Source organism: Apus apus, chromosome W, assembly GCF_020740795.1.
Source record: "Apus apus isolate bApuApu2 chromosome W, bApuApu2.pri.cur, whole genome shotgun sequence".
NCBI lineage: Eukaryota > Metazoa > Chordata > Aves > Apodiformes > Apodidae > Apus > Apus apus.
The window spans coordinates 5,780,942-5,793,007 of NC_067311.1; the positions used below are offsets into that span (position 1 = coordinate 5,780,942).

Here is a 12,066-nt window from a genome sequence, read left to right on the forward strand (position 1 = left end):
TGGGTTGCTGGTGCTGTCCGGCTCGCCTCTGTTCCCAAGCCCCGCCGTGTCGTGCGCGCGCGCGCGCGTAGAGGAGGGCCTCTGACGGCAACGCACTTGGTGGCAGCCGCAGACGTTTGCCGCGTGATATCTCTTTGGCACTGCAAGTCGTGCAAAGTTTGCTGCCGGGGGGTGGGAGTGGTCCTGCCTCGTGTAGGGTGATAGTCTCGAAACCTTAGAAGAAGCACACGCAGTCAATCTCCTCGGGGATTCCAGGTGTATGTACATACCTAGGTAGGTAGGTAGGTAGGTAAACGGCGAACGTCTGAGGAGTGACCGTAACGAGTTGGCTCTGCATAGGAGAAATGTAGGTCTTGATGTGCCTCGTGATAGTGTCATAGAGATTTCACAGCTCTGCTGTGCTAGGCTTTGGTTCTGAGCCCCCACACTGAATTATTAAAGCAAAGGGTTACAGCTTTTGCTATATTGTTCTTAAAAAAAAAAAGATAAATCTAGAAACGGGTTATCCTGCAGGCTGCAAAAGGTTCCCAGCCCCTGTTTCTGTGGTGAAGTGGGACCGTGATACCAGCATGCTTGCGAGGTTCACGGATGCTGGCGCACCACAGCACGCTAGGAACTAGAGTGAGCTGCTTGGACTGGGGGAGGGAAGGTCGGCCGTTACCTACACGCTGTTAACTTTCGGTTAGTATCCTGTATAATTTTTCAATTAAAATGCTGAAGGCTAACAGTTGGGGATGTCTTCTGCTTTTGAAGGTAGGGTTTACGTGCGACGTAGAAGACGGACTTTTACTAGGCACGTGCCGGCTTCCTGTGATTATGCTTTTGTTCAATACTTGAGCTCCCTGTACCGTGGGAAACGAATGGCCGCTGATCTTCCCCTTTGCTAAATTCTTTGCCGGTTCAGTTAGGCCGTTTGTCTCCTCTCCTGCCTCTGCGTGGACCGCGTTGAACAGAGAAACTGCTTAGGAAATGACCAACCCAAATGAAAACCTACTGGGGGTCGCTAATCTGAAGTACTGGCCCGTCTCCTTGCCCCCATCATCTTGCGTGCTGAATCCCACTTCTGGAGGGGGCTCTGTAAATGTGTTGTGTTCTGCGTGTAGCAAGTATTCATATCGCGTAAGAAAAGTCATCGTTTGGGCTTGCCTTTAGGGCGTCTGGTAATCTGCTGCTGTACGAGTTCAGCGGGGCATATTGATTTGCTTGAGTTACGTTACCTTTCTCTGAAGCCAATTACGTTTTAACTGTTTGCTCTTCCTCCAGTGCCTTGCCTTCCGTGGTCTTTCACCCCAAGCTCCGACGCGTTTCCTAGTCATGCCTAAGGAGCCAATTATCAGGTTATCGGAAGCGGAAGATTCTGGTGAATCTGTAAGTACTGTGAAGCTTTCTGTACGCTAAACTCTACCTGTAATTAGTTGCTAATTTACTAGACTCTTTCCCACCCCCCCTTTTCCTCTTGATAGGGCACAGTAGGCTATTTTGGGTTTTCTGGCGCTATAACCCTTTGCCTCTAGCTTGTCACGGACTTGAGCTTTTTGACTCAAAGCAGTGATATAAAGCAATGGGTACGTACTTCAGGTGCAAAATGCGGTGTTGTTTTGGAGCCCAGTCCGATGCCTGTTGTCGTGGTTTTAGAGTAAGAGTAGTAGTAGTTGTTGCAATACGGAGAAGAGGGCTTGGGGTTTTTGGCAGGTGGGGGCTTTAACCCAGAGACAAACTTAGCTTCTCTGGCTGTTTTGTAGTCCGTTAGCGTCTAGCTTGGAAAAAAATTGCATAGCTCTTTTTTTCTCTATAGTAGTGTGCATGATCGGTCTTTGTAGCTTTGCTTGGAAAACGTCGGTTGCAGGCGGACGGACGGTAATTTGAAGCGCAGTGGTTGAATTGCTAGGAATTGGCTAACTGGTTTCTCCGGGTGGTTCCCTGCTCCCATTCCTTCCCTTCCCGCCCTCTCCCCTCTTTGTGTGTGGTGTTTTGGTTTATGTTATTTTTTATTTATGGTTTTGTGCTTCCTTCTCCAGCTTCTTGGGCCTTTCAAGATTGTTGGCAAGAAGCGTGCTGCTCGCCTGGGCCTGACCGATGGATTCCGGACGGTTGTGGATGAAGGGCCTGAGGGTGGGCAGTCTGTCTATCGCCAACATCTACGTATTCCGGGTGGCCGTCTGTTGGGCTGGCCGCCTGGCTAAGATTTTAGCACCGCGAGAGTTGCTGCACGTGTACAAACGGCCACCGAATGGATTTTGTCTGTTGCCCATCAGTCTAGCCACTGTTGATGTCTGATTGTGTGTGTGTGTGTGTGTGTGTGTGTGGCGTGTCTGTGGAAGGTAATGAAAGCTTTGAGCGGCAGTTGCACAATAAAGATTTACCATGGGGATATCATCTCTGTCTTGGCGTGTCTTACTGAGGGAAATAGTTCTGCAAGTTAAACTGGTGCCTCCCTGGAGTGTAAGTATGTGGCATGTTTCAGTCTGTTAACGGTGTTAACAGATTTGCCCAGTCATTGGAAGCGTGATGCTGGAGCCGCTTAGCAGTCTCCTGCATCTTGTAGGAAGCAAACTCTGAGCTTTTCGTGAGTGGTACGCAAACGTACGTAAAGCCGGTGTGTAGGCTGCTGCTAAAACCTTGGAAACTACTGTATGTGACGCTACTCGGCGTGCCGTGCAAGGGTGGTTTTGGCACAGCGCAATGTGCTGGAAGCATCCAAGTCCTGTTGGAGCACTTTATCAATGGCTGTGCGATAAGGCCCTGTTGATAATCCCTTTTCTGGCAAGGAGGGCTATGGTAGTGTCCCGTACGGGGCAAGAGAGCAGACGAGATGTGTATGTACAGAACCAAGATTCATTGTAAATCGCAAAGGATCCCAAAGATGAGACTATAAAGGCATACATCGGATTACATGAGCGTTGGGATATTAGGGTAGCAAAACAGGGTATTAGGATAACAAGACAAGAAGGTACCTTAATAATAAAATACACAACCAAATAGTCAACTATTACACAAAGGCTAATTGTTTGAGTGCTAGCAACTTCCTCGTGAATAGGTCGTATGCTAGATCTAGAACGATGATTGAAGTAATACCTATAGGCAATGTGATAATACACTGACTGCAGTCTTTTATGTTTACAAGGATCCTAACGTCTTAAAGTTCCAAAGCTTAAAACTCAAAACTGTCTTAAATGTTTAAAATTAGCGAAGAAGATGCGATTAAGAACGCATAGATAGGGATTTGATACTCCTTACCCTTTCTTTGGCTACGGCCAGGTGTCCCTTTCTCTCAACCTCTCGAGGAGTAACTGCTTGAGCAGGCGTCCCCACTGGAGGGGAGAAGATCCAGTACGCCTTCTAAGAAAAATGTACAGGAATCTCCCCGACCAAAGATGGGACTAGGCTTTTATAGAATAAAGGGATTGGCTGCTGCCACTTAACTGGTTAGCCATACCTCAAAAATCCTCTACTGGAGAACAAAAGGGGAAACAAAGGAAAAACCAAGAAAGCCTTTTCCCTCATTAAGCAAATTCTTGTGTTTATCTATCTCTCCGTTCTTTTTTTGGTTTCTGTTTGGCCTCGCTGGAGCCAAGCTGGGCTCTGTGTTCTTCAACACAGGAGAGCAGCTGGCACCACAGATATCAACTTGGCCTTCTATTGGTGCTTTGGAGATTGATACCAGCTCAGAGTTTACTATGCTCTTTGCTTTCCGTGGAAACTCTCCAGCTCCAGGCTAAGGGCAGTGAAGCTGAGAGACAGAGAGACAAAGAGCAATTGACTCACAAGGGGAAACCGAGGTAGGCCCAGCTTCCTGCTGCAGGTAGGAGAAAGCAGGTGGTCTGAATGGCAGCTGTGGTGCTTCCATAGCACAGTGGACTATCTCTTTTGTCAATTTGGGTCAGCTGTCCTGGTTCTGTCCCCTTCCACCCTCTTGCCTGCCCCCAGCTTCCTGGACTTTGGGGGTGGGGTGGTTGGAGAGAGAGCCTCCAAGCTGTGGGAGCACTGCTCAGCAGTAGCTAAAACACTGGTGTGTCTTCAACACCCTTCTAGCTACAACTACAAAGCACAGCACTATGAGGGCTGCTATGGAGAAAGTTAACTCCGTCCCAGCCGGACCCAAACCAAAACCGCATGGCAGGGAGACGGCAAACTTCACCTTTCTTTAACAGCTATTAAAAGAGGCCGATGGGCATGAGGACGCAGGGCAATCCTTCATTGCCCTTGACCACTACGTTACTGGGGCACCTGTGGGAAGCTGTTCTTCCCCACATGAGTCTAAACAAAATGCCTTTTAAGCCAGCGAAGGCCTTCTGCTGATTATTCCCAGCTAACGGACTAAAACAGACTTGCTTCTCAAGGACAACTGAAACCAAAACAACAGATGTGGTACGGGACAGAAAGGATGGGCGACAAGTCATACTTTGCCCCTGATTGTCACCACCCTAATTTGGGGCTCATGGATGCTAATTGGCTCTGGACAGTGACACTGGCTGGACAGGTGGGTCACGGGGGTATAAAAGGCGGCGAGGGCAGTAGGTGCCCCCCCCCCCCCCCCCAGGCCTGTTCGGACGCTTTCTGCGTGGGACACCCCCCCTTGCTGCGGATACTGGTGCTGGGACTCTGCCTGCCTGCTTACCCGCCTGCCCGCCCCGGGTCGAGCCTGGGCCTAAGCGGTGAGCGTGCTGGGGTCCTGACCCCTGGGGTCGGGGCCGGTGCCCCCCCCCCCCCGTTTTGCTGCCGGTTGCCGGGGAAACAAACAGCCGCTGCACCCGCTGCCGAGCCGCGAGAGGCTGCCCCTCCGACACCACGGACTTCGGACCCTGCCGTCGCTGCCTGGCGAAAAGGGGCGCCACCAACCGCCGCTGCCTCTAGGAAAGGAGCCGTCGGGGACAAGCCGCCGGAAGGTAACATCACCACACACGCACACACACACTCCTCTCCTCATACTCGCACACACAGCTCGACCTCTCAAGGAGGACTGACGTCGGGCTTCCTCCCTCATCCCTTTGGTCCTCAACCCTCTCTCGGAGAGACGCCTTAAAAGCACAGTACCTTTTGCATTACCTCCCTAAAGGACACTTTCTTACTGTGTAAATATATGTGTCCCTGATAGCCATTTACATTTACATCTTCCCTAAACATCATCCCTCAGTTTGTGTTAACCCTTAATAAAACGATTAAGTCGTGTAGTAAACATTGGTCTTAGAAGCAATTTGTGAGCGTGGTGGGGGTGTGCACTCTAACTACCTGTCGCGGGCCGGTATTGGGGGGCTACCGGCTGTCAGGATGTTTCCGCGACTTCCCCCCCCCCAATGTGGAGAGGTTTGTGAATGAGACCGAGGGTCACACGTGGCGTTCGCCTCTCACAGAGGAACGGCCACTGCGGGACCGTATCTTAGAGGGTAGATTAGAATACCCTCCCACCATGCTCACAAATTGCTACTGAGACCAATGTTTAGTTTACGAATTAATCGGTTTATTAAGGGTCTACACAAATTAAGGGATCAAGGTTCAGGAGAGGTTGTCTAGGTGTATATTGGAAAAGGGATTCAAAGGTACTATGGTCTTATTAAAGGCACACTCCGAGGATGAGTGTAAAATCAATGGAGTGAAAGGGTAGGAGTTGAGCCCGGCAGGAAAGTTAGAGTGTGCGTGTGTGTGTGTGTATTTACCCTCCTTCCGTAGCGCGTGGTTCCCAGGATGCGGCTGGCAGGCGATCCGTGGGGGGGCCGGCTTCCCGGTAGCCAGGGCGACCCCTCCCAGCAGCAGCAGCTGCGGCAAGCACGGCCTTAGTCCCGAAGTAGGTGGCGAATGCAGGCTGGGCAAGCTCCTACTTTGGTCCGGTTTCGTTTAGGCTGGGCAGGCAGGGTCTCCGGGGAGCGGGCACGGTCCCCGCGGAGCGGGCACAGGCGGCCCCCCCCCCTTTTCCGCTTCTCCGGGCAGCGGTCGCGGGGCAGCCCCCCCTTCCCTCTCGGCTCCTCCGGACAGCGAGGCTGGCGTTCCAGGCAGGTCCAGGTACTGCTCTGTTATAGGCAGTCTTTAACCTATTGTCCATTTTTCTGCCAGTTATCATAACCCTTGTGCTCTTTTCTTGCTGTGGAGTTATCTGGTAGAGCGAGAGGCCTGTTCCATTCTGTCCTTGGCTAAATCAGTAAAAAGGCGCCACTCTTGCTTTGCTGGCTTGAAAGGCATTTTGTTTAGTCTTATGTGGGGGGAGAGCAGATGGACCGTTCCCCACACTACCACTCTAAAATACGGTCCCGCAGTGGCTGTTCCTCTGTGAGAGGCGAGCGCCACGTGTGAGCCCTCGGTCTTATTCAAAAGCCCCTCCACATCAGGGTGGGGGGCAAGTCGCAAAAGCATCCTGGCAGCCGGTAGCCCCCCAATATCGGCTCGCGACAGCATCTGAGACACCCACTGGGAGGCATCTTCATCTTATCCCATATATATATATCTATATCTATTTCTAACCCCTCTGCTATAAGCAGGGACTCCTACCACTAGACCAGGTTGCACAAAACCTCATCCAACCTGCCCTTCACAGAATCACCCACACAGAATCACCAAGGCTGGAAAAGACCTTTAAGATCATCAAGTCCAGCCTATGCCCTAACACCACCACATCGGCTAGACCATGGCACTAAGTGCCACATCCAGCCTTTCCTTGAACACATCCAGGGACGGTGCTTCCACCACTTCCCTGGGAAGCGCGTTCCAATGTCTAATCACCCTCTCCGTGAGGAAGTACTTCCTAATATCCAACCTAAACCTCCCCTGGAGCAGCTTGAGACCATGCCCTCTTGTCTTGGTGCTAGTTGCCTGGAAAAAGAGCCCAGCCCCCACCTGACTACAACCTCCCTTCAGGTAGTTGTAGAGAGTGATAAGGTCCCCCTTGAGTCTCCTCTTCTCCAGGCTAAACAACCCCAGCTCCCTCAGCACCCTAGGATGAATCCCATCCGGACCCATGGACTTGTTGGGATCTAAGTGGCACAACAGGTCCCTAACTACTTCCTCCTGGGATTCTGCTCCCCATGCCTGTCTACCGACTCAGGAGCCCAGTTGTCCTGAGGGTAGCTATTCTTTTTGTTAAAGACTGAGGCAAAGAAGGTGTTAAGTACCTCAGCCTTTTCCTTGTCCTCCGTTACTAAGTTCCCCCCCTCATCCAATAAGGAATGAAGATTTTCCCTGACCCTCCTTTTGTTATTAATGTATTTATAAAAGCTTTTTTTATTATGCTTTACAGAGATGGCTAGTTTAAGTTCTAGCTGAGCTTTTGCATCTCTAATTCTCTTTCTACGTGCCCTTACAATATCCTCGAATACTTCCTGATTCACCTGTCCCTTTTTCCAAAGTCGGTACACTCTTTTTTTATTTCTGAGTTCTTGTAATAGTTCCTCGCTCAACCAGGCCGGTCTTCTTCCCCGCCGGCTCCTTTTTCGGCACATAGGGACAGCCTGCCCCTGCGCCTTCATCATTTCATTCTTAAAGTAAGCCCAGCCTTCCTGGGCTCCTTTGTTTTTGAGAGCTATTTCCCAAGGGACTCTCCCAACCAGCGTCCTGAAGAGACCAAAGTCAGCCCTCTGGAAGTCCAAGGTAGAGGTTTTGCTGACGACCCTCCTAACGTCACCACATATGGAAAAGCCCATCATATCATGGTCGCTGCGCCCAAGATGACCTCCAACCACTACATCTTCCGCCAGCCCTTCCCTGTTTGTAAACAGTAGGTCCAGCATGGCACTACCCCTGGTGGGTTCACTTACCTGCTGTAGCAGGAAGTTCTCTTCCATACATTCCAGAAACCTCCTGGATTGGCCCCTTTCTGCTGTGTTGTACTTCCAGCAGACATCTGGTAAGTTGAAGTCCCCCACAAGAACAAGGGGGGGGACACATCAACAACCTCCCTGGGTAACCTATTCCAGTACCTCAACACCCTTATAGTGAAGAATTTCCTCCTAATATCTATCCTAAATCTCCCCTCTCTCAATTTAAAATCATTACCCCTTGTCCTATCACTATCTTCTCTGATGAAAAGCCCCTCCCCAGCTTTCCTGTAGGCCCCTTTCAAGTACTGGAAGGCCGCTATAAGGTCTCCCCGGAGCCTTCTCTTCTCTAGGCTGAACAGCCCCAATTTTCTTAGCCTGTCTTCATAGCAGAGGTGCTCCAGGCCTTTGATCATCTTGGCGGCCCTTCTCTGGACCCTCTCCAACAGGAACCTTGTTATTTACGTTCATAGAATCATAGAACTATTCAGGTTGGAAAAGACCCTTGGGATCACCGAGTCCAACCATCATCCCTACTCTACAAAGTTCTCCCCTAAACCATAGCCACCAACACCACATCCAAACGACCCTTAAACGCATCCAGGGATGGTGACTCAACCACCTCCCTGGGCAGCCTATTCCGGTGTCTAACCACTCTTTCTGTGAAACATTTTTTCCTAATGTCCGCTCTAAACCTACCCTGTTGCAGCTTGAAGCCATTCCCTCTCGTTCTGTCGCTAATTACCTGTGAGAAGAGACCAGCAGCAACCTCTCTACAATGACCTTTCAGGTAGTTGTAGGGACTGATGAGGTCTCCCCTCAGCCTCCTCTTTTTCAAACTAAACATTCCCAGCTCCTTCAAGCGTTCTTCATAACATTTATTCTCTAGGCCCTTCACCAGCTTCCTTGCCCTCCTCTGTACTCGCTCCAGCACCTCGATATCTCTCTTGAATTGAGGTGCCTAAAACTGGACGCAATACTCCAGGTGTGGCCTCACCAGTGCTGAGTACAGGGGGACAATCACCTCTCTACTTCTGCTGGTCACACTATTTCTAATACAAGCCAGGATGCCGTTGGCTTTCCTGGCCACCTGGGCACACTGCTGGCTCATATTCAGCCGCTTGTCAATTAGAATCCCTAGGTCCTTTTCTGCCAGACACTTTCCAGCCACACTTCCCCAAGCCTGTAGCATTGCATGGGGTTGTTGTGGCCCAAGGTGCAGGACCCGGCACTTGGCCTTGTTGAAGCCCGTACCATTAACATTAGCCCAACAAACTAATCTATCCAAGCCTCCCTGTAGAGCCTCCCTATCCTCATGCAGATCAACGCTCCCGCCTAGCTTGGTGTTGTCTGCAAACTTACTGATAATACGCTCTATGTCCTTATCGAGATCATCAATAAAGATGTTAAACAGAAACGGTCCCAACACTGAGCCCTGAGGAACACCACTTGCGACCGGCCGCCAGCTGGATTTGACTCCATTGACCACCACTCTTTGGGCCCGACTGTCCAGCCAGTGCTTGATCCAACATATTGTGCGCTCATCCAGGCCACGAGCAGCCAGTTTTTTTATGAGAGTTCTATGGGGATCCGTGTCAAATGCTTTTTGGAGGTCCAGATAGACAATATGCACAGCCTTTCCCTCGTCCAATAGTCGGGTCATCAGGTTATAAAAGGACATCAGGTTCGTCAGGCAGGACCTGCCTTGCATAAGCCCATGCTGACTGGGCCTGATCCCCTGGTTATCCTCTATATGTCTTCTAATAACACTCAAGGGGATACATTGTACATTGTTATTTAATAAGGGCATCTTACTTCTGAATTATTTCTCTGATATATCCCTCGACTTACTTTTCCGGAACCCTTGTCCCTTAATTTGGCTTTTCCCCTAATAAACCGGTTCGTTCGGAAATTTAAATATTGGTGTCAGTAATAGTTTGTGAGCGTGGTGAGGGCGGTATCTTAGCTTCCACTCTAAAATACAGTCCAGCAGTGGCTGTTCCTCTGTGAGAGGCGACCGCCACGCGTAACCCTCGGTCCCTTTTAAATCAAACCTCTCAATAAGGGAGGGAGTCGCGTAAACTTCCTGACTTCCGGCGGCCTGCTACTGACATCGGACCGCGACAAGCCTTCTTCACCAGCTTGGCTAGCCTACAGCCAAAGATGCTCTTTCCCTTTTCCGACAGGTGGACCCCATCAGCCCCAGCAGACCAGGTTTGTCAAAGCTGGTCCCATGATCCAGGTAGCTATAGCACCAGTTGCGTAGCCAGCTGTTGATCTGCTGGATCCAATTGGCCCTATCCCTTTCCCTCTGACTGCTAGGATTGATGAAAATACCACCTGTGCTCCACAGTTCTTAACTGCTGCTCCCAGGGCCCTGTAATCCTTTTTAATATTCTTAACACTGCTGGTGGCTGCATCCATGGTCCCCACATGAAACACCAAGAGCGGGTAATAGACGAACGAGTCTAGGAAGCCTCTCAGTGACGTCCCTGGTGCACGCACGCGATAGACAGCAAACCTCTCTAAAGAGCTGGTCTGGTCTGGTCTGCAAACGGGTGCCTCTGTGCCTCTGAGAAGAGAATCACCCACCACTATCACCCGTTGCTTTTTCTTGGTCGCGCTGGTGGTTATACTTGGAGCAGATCGAGCCACCTTATTCTGTTCCAGCACTGGTGGAGGGTCGCTGAAAAAGGGCCTTTTTCTGCACTCTCTGGAGAACTCTCTGTATGGAAGACGGTGAGGTGATTTGAGAAAGCCAACGTGGCTTCACCAAGGGCAAATCGTGCCCAACTACTCTAGTGGCCTTCTACGATGGAGTGATCGCATCAGCGGACAAGGGAAGAGCCTCAGTCTTTACTAGCAAGACCAGACTTCAGGAGCCCCGTATCCTGGAGACCAGGGGGGAAAGTCTGGAGCAAGGTGGAAGAGGATCTGGTAAGGGAATACTTAAGCAAACGTACATAAGTCCACGGGCCCTGATGGGATGCACGCATGAGCGCTGGGGGAGCAGCAGATGTCATTGTGAAGCCACTCTTGATAATCTTTGATCCATCGTGGCGACTGGGGGAGGTGCGTGAGGACTGGAGGAATGCAAGTGTCACCCCTCTCTTTGAGAAGGGCAAGAAAGAGGACGCAGGGAACTACAGGCCGGTCAGCCTCACCTCGTTTCCTGCAAAAGCGATGGAGCAGCTGATCCTGGAAACCACTTCCAGGCACGTGAAGGACAAGACGGTCATCAGGAGTAGTCATTGTGGCTGAGCAGCTGGGCCCAGAGGGTGGTGATTAGTGGCACGGAGTCTAGTTGAAGGCCAGTAACTAACGGTCCGATCCTGTTCAACATGGTAATTAACGATCTGGATGACGGGTAGACAGACTGTGCCCTCAGCGAGTTTGCTGATGATACAAAAGCGGGAGGAGTGGCTGATACACCAGAGGGTAGTGCTGCCATCCAGAGGGACCTGGACGGGCTGGAGAAGTGGGCAGGCAGGAGCCTCGTGCGGTTCAACGTGGGGAAAGTGCAAAGTCCCGCACCCGGGGAGGATCAACCCCACGCGCCAGTATGTGCTGGAGGCTGCCGGAAAGCAGCTTTGCAGAAAAAGGACGTGGGGGGGGGCTCCTGCCGGAGACCAAGGTGAACCTGAGCCGACAACGTGCCCTTGCCACAAAGGCGGATAAGGATATCCTTAGCCCGATACAGTTGTGTAGACCAATCAAATGGCTCCCTATCCCCGGGGCTGCAGGGCACCACAGACCACCCTTGGGCAGCTTTGGGGGCACCGCCTATTTTTCTAAAAGCCTCCTACCCAGCTTAGCGCAAATCCTATCTTGATCTGCCCTGTAGCCCTCGAGCTGAACGCACGCTTTGTATTTTATTTTCTCCCAGGAGGCGTGCAGCTTGGAAACGTCTGCAGCTTGGAAACGTCTGCGACGGAAGCGGGGCTTTCAGGGAAAGAGTTAGAGCAACTTCTGTTGGTTCTGCGAAATGTTCTGAAAAGGTAAGGTAAGTTAAGGCCTGCCCTGCCCTGGCAAAAGCAGTCTTTCGACTGGAGGGAGCAGCACCAAAAAGCCACAAGCACGCTTGGGGTGGACTCGATGCGGCAACAAATAACAACGAATAGTACTTCTAGCTGCAACAGCCTCTTCCGGGACCTCGTTGCCCGCCCCCAGGCTGGCAGCACTACACGACGCAGATCCCTCCGCGGACTCGCCAACGTCTTCTCCCTCCGCCCCCAGGTCGGATCCCTCCGCGCCCCGAGGGCACGCAAACTCCCTGAGCCCCGGTAAGTGTTACCGCAAAATCCGTCCGAAGAAAACTCTCGAA

General features: G+C 51.3%; 2 protein-coding genes across 7 annotated transcripts in view; both read left to right on the top strand.

The window, feature by feature from the left end:
• Nucleotides 1–12,066, top strand: part of LOC127395210 (adenosine 5'-monophosphoramidase HINT1-like) — a 29,279-nt gene that overhangs the window by 13,650 nt on the left and 3,563 nt on the right. For both annotated transcript variants that reach the window (XM_051641836.1, XM_051641837.1), the window contains exon 3: nucleotides 1,264–1,368. In XM_051641836.1, the coding sequence (XP_051497796.1) occupies nucleotides 1,264–1,368 (105 nt within the window). The remainder of the gene's footprint in view (nucleotides 1–1,263; nucleotides 1,369–12,066) is intronic.
• LOC127395203 (adenosine 5'-monophosphoramidase HINT1-like) overlaps nucleotides 1–12,066 on the top strand; it is a 213,788-nt gene that overhangs the window by 2,058 nt on the left and 199,664 nt on the right. The window contains exon 1 of one of the 5 annotated variants that reach the window (XM_051641801.1): nucleotides 93–273. The exons of 2 other annotated variants lie outside the window; for them this stretch is intronic. The gene's annotated coding sequence lies outside the window, so the exon portion shown is untranslated. Of the gene's footprint in view, nucleotides 1–92; nucleotides 274–11,892; nucleotides 12,026–12,066 lie in introns of those variants that run through there. 2 more of the 5 variants (XM_051641799.1, XM_051641813.1) reach the window with 2 other exon arrangements.